Genomic DNA, 16,696 nt, shown 5'->3' with positions numbered 1-16,696 from the left:
AACATTCTGGCTGAAAAGCGGACTATCTGGTGTAAAATAATAAAAACGGTGGTATTTGTTAAGCACTGGGGTAGACACAAGATGATCTGTTCCCACTTGGGGCTCACGGTCTAAGTAAGAGGGAGGACGGGTATTGAATCCCCATTTTACAGAGGAGGTAACTGAGGCACGAAGAAGTGAAGGGACTTGTCCCAGGTCACCCAGTAAACAAGCAGCAGAGCTGGGATTAGAACCCAGATCCTTCTAGCTTCCAGGCTCGTGCTCTATCCGCTAAGCCATGTTGCTTCTCATTAATACCAGACAGATGAGGACCGAGGGGTCTTTGATGCTTTCCGTGAGGCTCAACCTCCCGCCATTAGCACCGACCCCCAAGAGCTCCCAGTTCAAGTCTTTCCACCACTGCAAAAGGTGAAGATTGAAATTAGGACCTTCCTATTAGAACCTCCTTCAAATCAGTCCCGTTCCCCCACCAGTGTTTCCGGTGAAAATAGGGGTGGAAGAGTCATTGGTGGGAGCAAACAGTGCCTGAAATCTTTGCATAATAATAATAATAATAACTGGGGTATTTGTTAAGTGCTTACTGTGTACAAGGAACTGTACTAAGCGCTGGGGTGGATACAAGCAAATCGGGTTGGACACAGTCCCTGTCCCACATGGGGCTCACAGTCTTAATCCCCATTTTACAGATGAAGTCACAGAGACCCAGAGAAGTTAAGTGACTTGCCCATGGTCTGCCGCTTGTTTACTGGGTGAGCTGGGGCAAGCCCCTTCACTTCTTCATGCCTCAGTTACCTCCTCTATAAAATGGCGATGCAACACCTGTTCTCCCTCCTTCTTAGCCTGTGAACCCCAAGTGGGACCAGATCATCTTGTGTCTCCCCCCAGTGCTTAGCACATAGTAAATGCTTAACAAATGCCACAGTTTTTAATATTTTATACCAGATTGCCCACTTTTCAGCCGGAATGCTTCCTGTCCTGTCACGATACGGCACTGGATGCCTTTCTCTCTGGGGGTATTTTCCTAAGCACCTAGCTTCCTAGTGCCCAGTACGGCAGCTCAGAAGCATTGAGATGCCACGACGTTTAGTAATCCTCATGGGCCTGACGGTCTTAATGCCCATTTTACAGATGAAATAACAGAGGCCCAGAGAAGTGAAGTGATTTGCCCGAGGTCGCTCAGCAGACAAGCAGCAGAGCCAGGATTAGAACCTAGGTCCTTCCGACTCCTCTGCGGGGGGTAAGAGAGAGCTTGGTTTCATGCTCTTTTTCGAGCATAACATGGAATACTCAAGGCCAACATTGTCTGGAATGACTGTGAAATTCCTTGGAGTTCATATTGCAGAACCTTATAAACTCTCCTTCCTAGTTTCCGTAAATACTTCCCCTTGGTTTCTCATCTACTTCCAACAAAAATGAAAAAGGATTCTGGACTTTTCAAGCACAGTTCTATTGGGAAACAGTTTCAGCTTTCCTAGTAATAATAACAGTCGGAGTATTTTTTAAGCACTTATTATGTGCTTAGCACTCTGCTGGGTGCTGAGGTAAGTATGGGATAATCCGGTTGGATACAGTCCCTGTCCCACCTGGGCCTCACAGACTAAAGGAAAGGCATTAATCTCCGTTTTGCGGATGAGGAAACTGAGGCTGAGACTACTTCAGTGCCTTGTCCATGGTCACGCAGCAGACAAGTGGCAGAGCCGGGAGTAGAACCCGGGTCCTCTGAGTCCCGGGCCCAGGCTCTGTCCACTAGGCTATGCTGCTTCTCTCTCATAGGTGGAGAGAAATCAATTCCTGGTTTTAGGACTCATACTAATTTGGTTGTAATTCATAAATGGAAGTGAAATGCACCCAGAACTAAATGGGAACAGTTCCCACCCTCTCTCCCCCTGCACCCAGGACCTGGTGAACGGTGAAGCAGTGTGGTCTAGTGGATAGAGCGCGGGCCTGGGAGTCATGCGTCTGCTTACTGTACTCTCAGTAATGTACTCTCCCAACTGCTTAGTACAGTGCTCTGTACACTGTAAACGCTCAATAAATACAATTGGATGAATGATGGTTCTAATCCCAACTCTGCCACTTGTCTGCTCTGGGACCTTGTCACTTCACTTCTCTGTTCCTCAGTCCCCTCATCTGTAAAATGGGGATTTAGACCACGAGCCCCATGTGGGACAATGACTGTATCCAACCTGCCTAACTTGTATCTATCGCAGTGCTTAGTACAGTGACTGGAACAAAATAAGTGTTCAATAAATACCTTTTAAAAAAAATGTGGCAGAGCCTTTCGTCGATGTTTCTGGAGAAAAAAGACACGAGATGTTTCTTGAATGAAAGGGATGTGTTCGTTTTCATTCATTCAGTAGTATTTATTGAGCGCTTACTATGTGCAGAGCACTTGGAATGTACGATTCAGCAACAGAGAGAGACCATCCCTGCCCATTGACGGGCTCACAGTCTAATCGGGGGAGACGGAGAATATAGAAATCCACGTTTTGCCCCACTGCTAGGAACTCCCATCGGAGAGACCTTTCAGAGAGCAAAAAGTAGGCCGGCCGTTTCTGGAATCGCGTGAATCCTGGGCCCCAAAACTACCCCCTGCCTCTCTATCCCCAAATGAAAAACAGAAGCCGCCCTCTGGCACCTCCTTAATTGCCTGTATGCCAGTCCGATGTTAACAGTGTCTCCAGCTGCCAACAGGACAAGGGGAGATTACAATCTCCCAGCATCTTTTCTTTGAAGTGAACCGAAAGCCTAAAGCTTTTGTGCTGCTAGTAAAATTCTTGGCCAAAATCTTTCCCATCCTGAACCAGCTCAGGTCAGTAGGGGCTTATTTCACAGAGCACAGAGGAAGAGCTGCAGCTGGCTCAGAGGGACTGGGCCAATCATAAACTGCCTTGACTAAAATAATCCTAACGGTCTATCGATTTGTCGTCGTCGGTTCGGTTGAACTACCGGGAAGAGCACAGGCTTGGGAGTCGGAGGAACCGGATTCCAATCCCAGCTCTGCTGCCTGTCTGCTCTGTGACCTTGGGCAAGTCCTTCTGGCTCACCGAGGACTTTAATGCTCCTCACCAGGCGTTAAAAGAGGGCAGGAATGATTCCAGTTTGAGAAAGTGATACGGCTTTGCGGACCTGCGATCCCTTCCTACCTTGCGACAACATGGCGGGAAGGACAGGAGCGGCCGCCACGTGAGGCCTCCCCGAAACCTGTGGTGTTGGGAAATGACAAATGATAGGGCTATTTGTAGACGCCAAGCACTGGGCCAGGTACAAGAAAACAAGGTCGGACGCAGTCCCTGTCCCACGTGAGGCTGAGGGAGAGATCTTGGATGTTTAACCCCCATTTTACAGAAGAGGGAACTGAGGCGGAGGCACAGAAGAATAAACTGTCTTGACCAAGGTAACACAGCAGGCAAGTGACAAAGCCAGTCTGTGGTACCCAGGTCCCCTAACTTGGAGGCCTGTGCTCTTTCCACTCAGGCCATTCTGTTTCTCTGCTTCTTCTTGGACTTCTGGCGACTGTGAATGTGACTCTGAGCCGCTAAGAGCTCGTACTTCTATCCCTCCTGCCACGGCATGCAGCTGCTATTTCTTTTTATTTGTTTTAATTTCTTTGCTTTATTTTCCTTTTTGTTTTTTTTTTTTCAACAAAGCAGCAGGACCTAGTGGAAAAAGCCAGGGCCTGGCAGGCAGAGGACCGGAGTCCTAATCCCGGCTCCGCCACTTGTCTGCTGTGTGACCTTGGGCGAGTCATTTTTTGTTTTTTTCTACAGTATTTGTTCAACACTTACTATGTTCCAGGCACAGTGCTGAGCACTGGGATAGAGACAAGCTAATCAAGATGGACACAGTGCATGTCCCACACGGGGCGCTCAGTATTGATCCCCATTTTACAGGTGAGATAACTGAAGCACAGACAAGTTAAGTGACTTACCCCAGCAGACAAATAGGGGAGCCGGCATTAGAGCCAAGGTCTTTCTGACTCCCGGGCCTGGGCTCTATCCACAAACCCGCGCTGCTTCAGCGCGGCTCAGTGGAAGGAGCCCGGACTTGGGAGTCGGGGGTCATGGGTTCTAATCCCGGCTCTGCCGCTTGTCAGCTGGGTGACTTTGGATAAGTCACTTCGCTTCTCTGTGCCTCAGTTACCTCATCTGTAAAATGGGGATTAAGAATGTGAGCCCCACGTGGGACAATCAGATCACCTCGTATCCCTCTCAGCGCTTAGACCAGTGCTTTGCGCATAGGAAGCGCTTAACAAATGCCATTATAATCATTATTATTATTATTATTACCTTGTCCTCATCTGTAAAATGGAGCCTAAGACTGTGAGCCCTAGGTGGAACAGGGACTGTGTCCAACCCGATTAGCTTGTATCTACCCCAGCGCTCAGTACAGTACCTGGCAACAGTAAGCGCTCAGCACATACCATTAAAAAAATTGTATGTATTTGTTTTAGTTCTGTGCTCTTTTAGTGGTTTTACTGTTTCGTCCTTCCTCGCGTCTGCCACCGGGCCCACTGACCCCCTTTTATACTTACACCGTGAGTTCCTTAAAGGATCGTGTCTAATTCCCACCCGGCTACTCTTTCCCACTACTAGTACAATGTTGGTATTTGTTAAGCGCTTCCTAGGTGCAGAGCACCGTTCTAAGCGCTGGGGGAGATACAGGGGTAATCGGGTTGTCCCACGTGGGGCTCACAGTCGTCGTCCCCATTTTACAGGTGAGGTGACTGAGGCACCGAGCAGTGGAGTGACTTGCCCAAAGTCACGCCGCTGACAGGCGGCAGAGCCGGGATTAGAACCTGTGACCTCTGACTCCTAAGTCCATGCTCTTTCCACTGAGCCACGCTGCTTGTCACACAGTAAGCACTTCACGTGTCCTGTTACTACAGCTACTGCCCGCTCCATTTATTACCCGCATCCCAAATGTTCCCTCTAATGGCTTGCGTTTTATTCTCTTCGGCGGTAATCGCATTCCTGAGGAGCCTGAAGCACTTTCCACCCTCTGCCTCACTAGATCCCTGAGAGGTCGTTCGTTTAGGAGATAATGAGAAGAATAGTTCCTTCAAAACAATCCTCCTTCCACAACAACTATAAAATCCCGCACTATTTCCCCAGTTCTCCCCAATCCTGGGGTTCATTCAGTCATTCATTCAGTGGCATTTATTGAGCGCCTACTGTGTGCACAGCATTGTACTAAGCGCTTGGAAAGTACGATTCAGCAACGAAGGGAGACAATCCCTGCTCACAACTGGCTCACAGTCTAGAAGGGGGGGAGACAGACATCAAAACAAGTCAACAGTGGGGTCACCTCCCCTCCCCTCCAGACTGAAAGCTCGCTGTGGGCAGGGAATAATATCGTCGTATTATACTCTCCCAAGCGCCTAGTAGAGGGCCCTGCATACAGCAGGCGCTCAATAAAGAGCTTAGAGAAGCAGCGTGGCTCAGTGGAAAGAGCCCGGGCTTGGGAGTCAGAGGTCATGGGTTCGGATCCCGGCTCTGCCACTGGGCAGCTGGGTGACTGTGGGCGAGTCACTTCACTTCTCTGAGCCTCAGCTACCTTATCTGTAAAATGGGGATGAAGACTGTGAGCCTCACGTGGGACAACCTGATTACCCTGTAACTACCCCAGCGCTTAGAACAGTGCTCTGCACATAGTAAGCGCTTAACAGATACCAACGTTATTATTATTATTATTATTATTATTATAAATACAACTGAATGAATGAATGAAGCACTCTGCACATAATAAGATCTTAAATCCAAGTTCCACTAGAGGAGGGTCGGTGCCCCTGGGAATTTCCTGAGCAGCTCAGCAAGCTTGAGGGGGAAATTGGCCTGAACTGAATGATAGCAATGGTGGTACTTGTTAAGCACTTACTCTGTGCCAAGCTCTATACTAAACACTGGGGTAGGTACAACTGAATCAAGTTGAACACAGTCCCTGTCCCACATGAGGCTCATAATCCATGTAAATTTTTCCATCTCCCATAATCTTCTTCTGTGGATTTCTCCATGCCTTTTTTTTTTAAAAAAAAAAAAAGTATCTGTTAAGCACTTACTATGTTCCAGAGACTGTTCCAAGCACTGGAGTAGGCACAGGATAATCGGGTTGGACACAGTCCCCTGTCCAACATAGGGCTTACGGTCTGAATCCCCATTTTACAACTGAGGGCGGGGAATCGGGGCAGTGCCCTTCGAAAGCAACGGGGTTGCCGAACATTTAGATGGTCTTCCCCTCGCTCCCACCGTAGGATGACCGTGGAGGCCTCTCCCCGTCTGGCCTCCATCGGGCTAGAACCAGGCACCGCGCGGGTGGAGGGGCCCGGAGTGGTGATGGCTTCCAGCTTGAAAGGAAAAATCGGCTCGTGACGATCCTCGGACCACACCTCTCCGGCGGGAACACAGTTGTTTTTAACTCTACTGCCTGAGAGACAGAAATACAGCCTGTGGCTTTCGCCTGCAGCTTCGGCCAAAACTGCCCCCATCCAGATCTTCTCTGAACCCAGTTAACTACCGAGCCGCTTCTCCTCCCGGGGCTTTAGTGGACCCCTTCTGAGCCCCCTCCTCCCCTCCACCGGGCCGGCTCCCACCCACCGTTTCACGCCAGCGGGGGGTCTACATCTTTTTCACAGGAGAAAAATTATTCCAACAGAAAGAGGGCTCCTTCCCTCTGGACGGTAAGTGTCTGGCGGACAGAGAACGTGTCTACCGACTCTGTTATACTGTACTCTCCCGAGTGCTTAGTGCAGTGCTCTGCACACGCGGTAAGCACTCTATAAAGACGACCGATCGATTGATAGATTGATTTCCTGCGGTTTTTACCTCAAATCTCTCAGGCAGCATTTATAGTTAATTTCCCTGAACCTTGGGAGAAACGAGAAGGAACGTGACCAAGTAGAGTTTAAAGGACCTGGGTTCTAATCCCAGCTCTGCCACCTGTCTGCTATGCGACCCTGGGCGAGTCATTTACCTTCTCTGTACTTCAGGTCCCTCATTTGCAAAATCAAAATTCAGGACCTGTTGTCCCTCCTACTCAGACTGTGAGTCCTACGTGGGACCCGATTATCTCGTAGCTACCCCAGCGCTTAGAATAGTGCTCGGCACATAGTAAGCGCTTAAGGAATATCATAATCATTATTATCATTAATCCCCATTTTGCAGATTTGGCAACTGAGGCCAAGAGAAGTAAAGTGACTCGCCCTGGGTCACACAGCAGACAAGTAAGTGGCAGAGCCGGAATTAGTCCTCAGGTCCTCTGACTCCCAGGCCCGTGCTCTGAATTCTGTCCACGCGGCCCAGAGTTTCCTCGCGTGCCCGGAGCCTCCTCGGTACCTGGAATTCTCCCCGTGTCTCTCTGTCTACATCCCTGAAGCCAATTCTCATTTCAGCTCATGCTTGGAGAATCGGAATGTCTCAAATGGCAGAAGCACAAAACAAGCTTCTTCACTACATCAACTGTCATGGAAATTGTATCCCCTGTGCTTTGCAAAGGGAAACAATAGAAAACAACTGGAATGCATGGTATTAATTAGAGAAAACTATGGTGGAAAGTATATGATGACTGCATCCAAGTATTTAGCCATAGACACAGAGAGGAAGAGAAAACTATTAGGTCTAAACAAGGCGGGAAAGATGGTGGAGAGTCTTTCCTCTACCGTAGAACTCCTTCCCCTTCCTATTTGACAGACCATTGCTCTCCCCGACCTCAAAGCCCTCCTGAAACCGTGTTTCCTCCAAGAGGCCTTCCCCAACTAAAACCTCATTCCCCCTACTCTTTGGCCTTTCTGTCCTTCTCTGTTGCCCTTTCACTTGGATTTGTACCCTCTACCAGCCTTTATGTCCAGAGCCTTAATTTATTTTAACGTCTTTCTTCCCCTCTAGACTGTAAGCCCCTTTTGGGCAGGGAATATTTCCATCAACTCTGGTGTATTGTCCTCACCCAAGCGCTTACTACAGTGCTCCGCACATGGCAAGGGCTCTACAGATATGATTGACTGATATCGTACTCTCCCAAGGGCCTATGAAAGTGCTCAGTAAATACCATCGGTGGATTGGTCGATTCAGAACGTCGTCGTGATGAGACTACTATATCGGCCTGGATCGTCTTCCTAAAATGTCCTTCAACACACATCTCTCCGCTCCTCACGAATCCCTCCTGGCTCTCCATTTCCCTCCCCAGCAAAAAGAAAGGCTTTGACGTCGGCTTCGGGAGGTTCCACCAGCTCTGTCTTTCTTACGCGTCAGCCTTCTTCACCCGCTACTCTTCGGCTCACTCTGTACTCCTCCCGAACTCCCCTTTGCCGTGATCCCACATCTGATACTGTAGTCCCGTTATCCTCCCTGGCTAGGACTCCTTCCCAATCAATCAATAAATCTATCATATTTATGGAGCGCTGACTGTGTGCAGAGCCCGGTACTAAGCACTTGGGAGTGTACACTATACCAGAGTTGGCAGACCCATTGCCTTCCCACAGTGAGCTTGCAAATCCAGAAAAATGTACCTCTCCCCTTCTTCAGTGTCGTCCTCCTCCTCCAAGAAGGCGTCCTGGATTAAAATCCTCTTCCACAACAGTTCCCCCTACCCCGGCCCAGCCCCACCTTAGAATTGTTCTATTTATCATATCTTCAGCTCTTCAATCAATCAATCTGCATTTGAATATATAGTTCTACTAGACTGTGAACTCCTTGAGAGCCGTGACCATGTAAGCCAACCGTATTTTATTGTCCTTTCCCAAATGCTTAGTACAGTGCTCTTCACATAGTGAGCACTCAATAAATACCATTGATTAAGTGACTGAGTAGTGGGTATACACTACTCAGTTCTACAGGCACAACTTAGAAATTCATCTATTTTATCTTTCATACATTTCCTCTTCTCAGTTATAGTTTTGGTGTTTGTTTCCTTCCGACTCCTCCATTAGACTGCAAGTTCTTTTAAGGCAGGGACCGTGTCTTCTGATTTTATTGTATGCCAAGTTAACAAGAGGGCTATACGCTGCTAACTCTGTTGTATCTTTCTCTCCAAAGCTCCTAGAACAGTGCACTGCAAGTATAATGCTCTCGGTAAATACCACTGATTAATCGTTTGACTGCAGAATCCTGCATTTAGATTGACTCTCCGTGTAATATTCACGTGCCTGAATACACATACTCTCCCAAGTGCTTAGGTACAGTGTTTTGCACACAGTAAGCACTCAGTAAATAACGATTGATTGAATGAATGAGCATTCTGGCAGAACTGAGTGTACTCTCTGCGCACAACAGGCACACGATAACGTATCCTCTGATTGATTGATTACTAGACAAAAGCGAAAATTTTTAAAAATCAACTAATGTGATTAACTAATGTGAACTGACTATTGTGTTTCTTTCTCTAGGTTTGCTGAAGCAAAGGCCCTAGGAGAAAACGTAAATGAAGCAAGGAATAAAATCAGTAAGTTGATTGTGTTTCAAACCATCTGTCCTTTAGTATTTCATTGTTAAAGGCGATCTGTTCAGCCAGAGAGATGGATATTGGCTGCTGTTGTGCAAGGGCTTTCGACTGCTGTTGAGAGGGAGACCGAAGGAAGGTTCTGGATAAGGAGAAGTGTGGCATAATTGGTCGAGCACAGGTCTAGGATTCAGCTCTGCCACTCATCTGTTGTGTGACCTTGAGCAAGTCACTTGGCTACTCTGGGCCTCACTTACCCGTCCGTAAAATGGGGATTAAGACTGTGAGCCCTTTGTGGATCAGCTTGTATCCACCCCTGCCTGGCACAGAAGCAAGTGCTTAACATATATGACAGTCATCATCATCATTACCCCTGGCCCCACAACACTTAGGTATAGAGCCATAATTTATTTTAATATCTGTGTTCCCTTTCTAGACTGTCAGCTCCTTGTGGGCAGGGAATGTGTCTACCAACTCCGTTGCACTGTACTCTCCCAAGCGCTTAGTACATTCACCTGCCTCGTGGCTTGAGAAAGGCCAGATGACCTCTTAAAGTGCTCTAGGATTTTGTTAATTTAATGGTCAGTTAAGGCAAAGTGTGGCTCTCGGCTAGGAGGGGAGAAAATCCACTGGATGAACAAATGACAGGGTCATTTGTACCCAGACGAAGAGATGTGAATTATTTGCCAGAACCTCAGTGGATCTGGACTTTCTATACTGGGAACGTGGATTATTTGCCAAAAACAGCGGCGCGCTCTCTAGGATTTCTGCAAATAAAATACCAAACTAGAATAGATATTTCTAAGTTGTTCAGAGTTTGTGTAAATAATGTACTTCATGTTAACTTTGCGGATGCAGCCTACTCATCAGAGTTGAATGGTTTGATTCTCCCAGGCATGGAGTAAGCAGACGGACCTCTGAAAGGCACTGGAAAAGTCGGTTTTCCTAGAGGTGTTTAGACTATTTTTTGGATTGTTTTTCCTAAGGAAAAAATTAATCCAAGTGGTATTTGCCGACCCACAGGGATTCGTCTTTTCCCCTCGGCGAGTCCAGAAATCAGCTGACCCGATTTCCAAGGCTGGGATAGCACGGGCAAGGTGTCATGTGGGAGAAATAGCAAGCCCTTTGGCAGGGTGGCGAAAATGCGTGTCTCTGTTCATCGAGACGAGGCGGGCGGATTGCAGGGCAATGTGATGTTGACTCAGGGACGGGGCCCTGCAATGAAAGTATGCGTTACTGAAATATCCTCCCTCATTTTAAAGGACGTGAGAAGCGGCAGAGGAGCAGCGTGGCCTAGTGCATGGGGGTCAGGTGTAGGAGTCAGAAGGACCCGAGTTCTAATCCCCGCTCAGCCACTTGTCTGCTGGGTGACCTTGGGCAAGTCACATCACTTCTCTGGGCCTCCGTTCCCTCATCTGTAAAGCAGCAGGGAGGCCTAGTGGGTTGAGCATGGGCTTGGGAATCAGAAGGACCTGGCGTCTAATCCCGGCTCCGTCGCATCTGCTGTGTGACCTGGCCCAAGTCACGTCACTTCTCTGGGCCTCTTTAGTTCCTTTATCTGTAAAATGGAGATTAAGACTGCAAACCCTATGTGGGACAGGGATTATGTCCAAACCAAATAATTTATAAACACCCCAGTGCTTAGTCCATTGTCTGGCACATAACGAATACAACAATTATTAAAGATGCAAAAAAGAATGACTGCTGAAGAAGGTTTTATAGTATCTCCAGTATCAGTGAGAGCGTCATTTCAGGAGCAGATGAAATCTGGTTTTTTCCCACCCACATCCAGATGGCAGTTATTAATAAGGAAAATAGAGGCTGAAAGTTAAAAGGACTACTGTCTCTCTAACTTGTTTTACTCTTCCTCATCTGTAAAATGGGGATTAAATGCCCATTTTCCCTCCTGTTCAGACTGCGAGCCCTCTGTATATACACTTGGATTCGCACCCTTTAAGCACTTGCTATTCACCCCATCCTCTGCCCCATGTCTGTAATTTATTTTAATGTCTGCCTCCCCCCTAGACCGCAAACTGTAAGATATCTATCAGGGGGGAGTTCCAGGCCCAAGGGAGAATTTGGGCAAGGGATAAGAAATCAAAACATGAAAAAGACAGCAACTCCCCGCAAACCTTTAAAAATTCAAGTGTTGTGGCATGGTAAAAGAGGATTATTCTATCCTGGCTAACGTTTTCAATGGATTCCAGATTCACAGTGACATTTGTTAAGCTTTTACTATGTGCCAAGCACTGTGCTAAGCACTGGGTAATCAAGTCAGGCATAGTCCTCTGATATACGTGGGGCTCGCAGTCTAAACAGGAGGGAAAATGGACATTTAATCCCCATTTTACAGATGCAAAAACAGACACAGAGAACTGAAGTTGCTTGCCCAAGGTCACACAGCAGGCAAGTGGAAGAGCCAGGATTAGAACTCACGTCAATCAATCAATCAGTGGTATTTATTGAGCTCTTACTATGGGAAGAATATTGTATTTAAGAGTTTGGGAGAGTGTAATATAATCAGAATGGGTAGATACACTCCCTGACCAGAAGGAGTTTGCGGTCTAGAGGGGGACACAGACTTTAAAATAAATTACAGACGTGAGACTGAGGATGGGGTGAATATCAAGAGTTTAAAGGATGTGAATCCAAGTGCATAGATGATCCAGGAGGGAGAGAAAGTAGGGGAACTGAGGGCTCAGTCGGGGAAGACCTCTTGGAGGAGATGGGATTTTAATGAGACACTTTTGAGATGGGGAGAGTGGCGGAGTGTCATATATGAAGCTGGAGGGAGTTCCAGGTCAGAGAGAGGACATGGGTAAGGGGTCAACGGCAAGATAGACGAGATCTAGATAGAGTGAGTAGGTGGGTGTTAGAGGAACAAAGTACGCGAACGGAGTAGTGGAAGGAAATCAGCAAGGTGAAGTTCATTCATCCAGTCAATTTTATTTCTTGAGCACTTACTGTGTGCAGAGCACTGTACTGAGCACTTGGAAAGTGCAATTCGGCAGGAGAGAAAGACAGTCTCTGCCCACAGTGGGCTTTGGCAGGGGAGTAGGGAGAGAGGGTGGTGGTGAGGTGATCGAGTGCTTTAAAGCCAACAGTAAGAAGTTTCCGTTTGATATGGAGGTGGATGGGCAACCACTGGAGGTTCCTGAGGAAACACGTCCTGAGCGTTTTGGTAGGGAAATGATCCGAGCAGAAGAGTGGAGTGTGGACTGGAGTGGGGAGAGACAGGAGGCGGGGAGGTCAGCGAGGAGGCTGATGGTCAAGGCCGGATCGGATAAGTGCTTGGATTAACATGATAACCATTTGGATGGAGAGGGAATGGTGGATTTCAGCAATGCTGTGAAAATAGAACCGACAGGATTTGGTGGCAGATTGAAGGTGTGGGTTGAATGAGAGAGATAACCCAAGGATAATGCCAACGTTACGGACTTATGGGATGGGGAATGGTGGTGTGGCCTACAGTGATGGGAAAATCTGAGGGAGGACGGGGATTGGGTGAGAAGATGAAAAGTTCTGTTTTGGGCATGTTAAGTTTGAGGTATTGGTGGGACACCCAAGTAGAGATGTCCCAAAGGCAGCGGAGCTGGAGAAGTGAAGTGGATTTGGAACCATTTGCATAGAAATTCTTGTTGAAGCCAAGGGCCGAGGGAACAAATGAATTCTCCAAAGGAGTGGGTGTAGGTATAGACCAGAAGGGGACCCAGAATCTAGCCTGGAGAGATTCCCACGGTTAGGGGTCGAGAGGCAGAGGAGGAGCCCGAGAAAGAGACTGAGAAGGAGCGGCCAGAGCGATAGGAGGAGACCCAGGAGAGGACAGTGTCAGCGAAGCCGAGGGTGGAGAATGTTTCCGGGAGAAGGGGGTGGTCCACGGGGTAGAAGGCAGCGGAGGGGTCGAGGAGGATTAGGATGGAATAGGTCTCCTGACTCCCTGGCCCATGATCTTTCCATAAGGTCTCGCTGCTTCTTTCATGCCATGAAAATCGACTGCTAAGTGGAAAATCCTGTCCTATAAGACCTAATGTAAAGTGCATTAATGTATTCCCAAAACCTTATAAATATATTCAAAGACACTCTATAGTTAAATGATGAATAAACGGTGTAAATATGTACCAACAGTGAATGGTTATGAATTTCCTTTCTTGTGTGTAACGTGCAAACGGGATACTCAGTTTTCAAAGTCAATTTTTTCACATCCTAGACCGCAAAAAGGCACTTTGTACTGACAGCTCTTCCACTACCTTTGCTAACTAGATGCCATTAATTATCTATGTTAAATCGATGTCAGTATCCGGTTCAAAATTGAAATGGGCTTTAATCAGTCCAACAAGGGAGAATACAGTCATGCTTGACACAGAGTAGGCACTTAACAAATGCCGTGATAACAGTAATACTGTACTTCAAAAGGAGGGGAAGAGAATGGCTTAAAAGGAAGCAAACAGTGCAGGATTATATTGATAGAGTGCTGGTAATACTGAGAGCTCTCATGGAAGAGTGATGAGAGGAGCATTATCATGAGAATGGGGGTGTAGGATCTATACCTTTGGGAAAAGTGTCCCATCCAACTTCTGAAATAGTTTCATCGGAGCAAACTAAAAGCCCTCCTCATCCTAAAGTGCTCCTTTATGAGAAGCAGCATGGCCTAAGGGATAGATTACGGGCCTGGAAGTCAGAAGGACCTGGTTTCTAATCCCAGCTCCCCCACTTGTCCGTCTGTGTGACTCTGGGCAAGTCACTTCACTGCTCTGTGCCTCGGTTACCTCATCTGTGAAATATTCATTCAGTCAATCGTATTTATTGAGTGCTTACTGTGTGCTCAGCACTGTACTAAGCGCTTGGAAAGTACAGTTGAGCAACAGAGAGCCCAACAACGGGCTCACAGTCTAGAAGGGGGAGACAGACAACGAAACGAAACAGGTAGAAAGGAAATAGGGATTAAGACCGTGAGCCCCGCGTGAGACAGGGACTGTGTCCAACCCGATTTGCTTGTATTTACCCAGCATTTATTACAGAGTCTGGCACATAGTAAGTGTTTAACAAATGCCAGGGTTATTATCGTTATTATTATTTTTATTATTAAGCAGCAAGTCAGGATCGCTAACAAGGAGTTCCTGCAGTCTCCCAGCAGTAATCAAAGTAGAAATACACCTATTTAAACCTGCTAATCTGTGACCTGTCTTAGGGAAAAGCTTAAATTTTCCAAAATTCTTAGTACAGTGTTGGGCTCAAATAATTGTTGCTGTCCCTTCTGCACAGCTCTTGCCCTTGGATTTGCCCCCTTTATCCACCTTTCCCTCAGCCCCAAAGGATTTAGGTACATACCTATAATTTATTTATATTAATGTCTGTCTCTCCCTCTGGTCTGTAAGCTCATTGTGGGCAGGGAAAGTATCTACCAACTCTGTTATATTATACTCTCCCAAAAGAGCTCAGTACAGTGCTCTGCACACAGTAAGGGCTCAATAAATACCATCGGTTGATTGATTAAATGATGTCCATCTCAGCGCTGCCATCCTGGGAGGATCGACCACAGGCTTCCGAAGCAGCCAACTGTGGTATTTGTTAAGCGCTTACTCTGTGCCAGGCACTGTACTAAGCACTGGGGTGGATAGAAGCAAATTGGATTGGACCCAGTCCCTGTCTCACGTGGGGCTCACAGTCTCAGTCCCCATTTCACAGGTGAGGTAACTGAGGCACAAAGAAGTGCAGGGGCCCGAGGTCCCACAGCAGACAAGTGGCGGAGTCTGGATTAGAGCCCATGACCTTCTGATTCCCTGGCCCACGCTCTATCCCACTGCCCCATGCTGCTTCTCTAACAGTGACGACGATGATGACGATAAAGCTCGCCTCTAGTAGATGTGCCTATGCACACAGACAGCTCTACTTTAGCCTCTATGAATGGATAATCCCTACTTCAATCAATCAGTCTACTGTACTGTGTGCAGAACGCTGTACTAAACACTTGAGAGAATACAATGTAACCGATATGGTAGACATGTTCCCTACTCACAGCGAGCTTAGAGTCCATAGCGGGAGACAGACAGTAATATAGAGACACATTCCCTGCCCACAATGAGCTTACAGTCTAGAGGGGCTGTGCTATCTAGAAGATAACACGTTATAGGTTAATGTGATGTATAACAGGCTACCGTGCTGGGCCAGGAGGACAGTGTGTGCATATGTGTTCATTTTTGTGTTCCATGAATTGTCTCCCACCTCTTGAAGCTTTCTTTCTGGAACCTGAAGAAAGCCCCAACTCTCCACTCCACTTGCCTCCCAAGAGCTTTCTGGTGAGGATGAATCTGTGGAAAACAGTATCCACAAGCACCCAGGCTGAAGAACGGAGCATAATTGCCTGGCTACTTCGAGTTTCCCATAGATGGCAGAGAGAGACAATGAGAAACAGCAGAGACGACAGAGCATTTTAAATGAGGCCAAATGATCTGTTTCATGTGGGACCGATTTCCCCGGAGTCTTGCTTTAATTATTCTGTACTTCTGACAGCAGTACATTAAATTAGAATAAAATGGTTGAATAGTGGAGCAGGATGAAACAAAGGAAAATTGAAATTTTAACTGAGTTTGTGTGCGGTAGAGGATCGTATAATGAAGTGGCCATCTAATGAAGTGTCTTGAAATGTGATTTTCAGATGCTTCATTAGTCTGCCACAGTTTAATGCTCTAATACAGTCTGATGAGATTAAAATCACATTTCCTCTATTAAATAGTGCAGTAGTGATTAATAAAAATTCAGAAACCCGTAGATTGATACTGGACCCAATCGAAGATGAAGTAGAAGGAGGACAACATTTTCCCTCCACGGGGCTTTTTTCATCCAAGGATCCCAAAGTCATTTTTCCACAAGTCATAGCGCAGATTAGACCTATAGGAAAGTAGATTTGGGCCTCTAAAAAACATGAAATCCCAGAGGCAAAACGAAATTAGGAGAACGTGGCCTAGTGGAAAGAGCACAGGCCTGGGAGTCAGAGACATTGGGTTCTAGTACCAGTCCGCACCATACTTCTGGGTGACCTTGGGCAGGTCACTTCTCTGTGCCTCAGTTCCCTCATCTACAAAATGGAAATTCTCTGTTTGTTCTCCCTCCTACCTAGACCGTGAGCCCATGTGGGACTTGATTATCTTGTATGTACCTCGGCATTTCGGGCAGGGCATAATAAGTGCTTCACAAATACCACAATTATCATTATCATTATCTAGGGTCATTTCTACACTGATAAAGTGCAACGGGTTATTTTCAAACC

The 16,696-nt window shown here is 47.1% G+C and overlaps 1 protein-coding gene across 5 annotated transcripts in view; it reads left to right on the top strand.

The window, feature by feature from the left end:
- KIF6 (kinesin family member 6) overlaps positions 1-16,696 on the top strand; it is a 208,935-nt gene that overhangs the window by 149,495 nt on the left and 42,744 nt on the right. For all 5 annotated transcript variants that reach the window (XM_029046860.2, XM_029046859.2, XM_029046864.2 and 2 more), the window contains one exon: positions 9,377-9,432. In XM_029046860.2, the coding sequence (XP_028902693.1) occupies positions 9,377-9,432 (56 nt within the window). The remainder of the gene's footprint in view (positions 1-9,376; positions 9,433-16,696) is intronic.

The sequence above is a fragment of the Ornithorhynchus anatinus genome, chromosome 19 (assembly GCF_004115215.2).
Source record: "Ornithorhynchus anatinus isolate Pmale09 chromosome 19, mOrnAna1.pri.v4, whole genome shotgun sequence".
Taxonomy (NCBI): Eukaryota; Metazoa; Chordata; class Mammalia; order Monotremata; family Ornithorhynchidae; genus Ornithorhynchus; species Ornithorhynchus anatinus.
The sequence above is the reverse complement of the archived record's forward strand: the minus strand, read 5'-3'. Positions and strand labels throughout refer to the sequence as shown.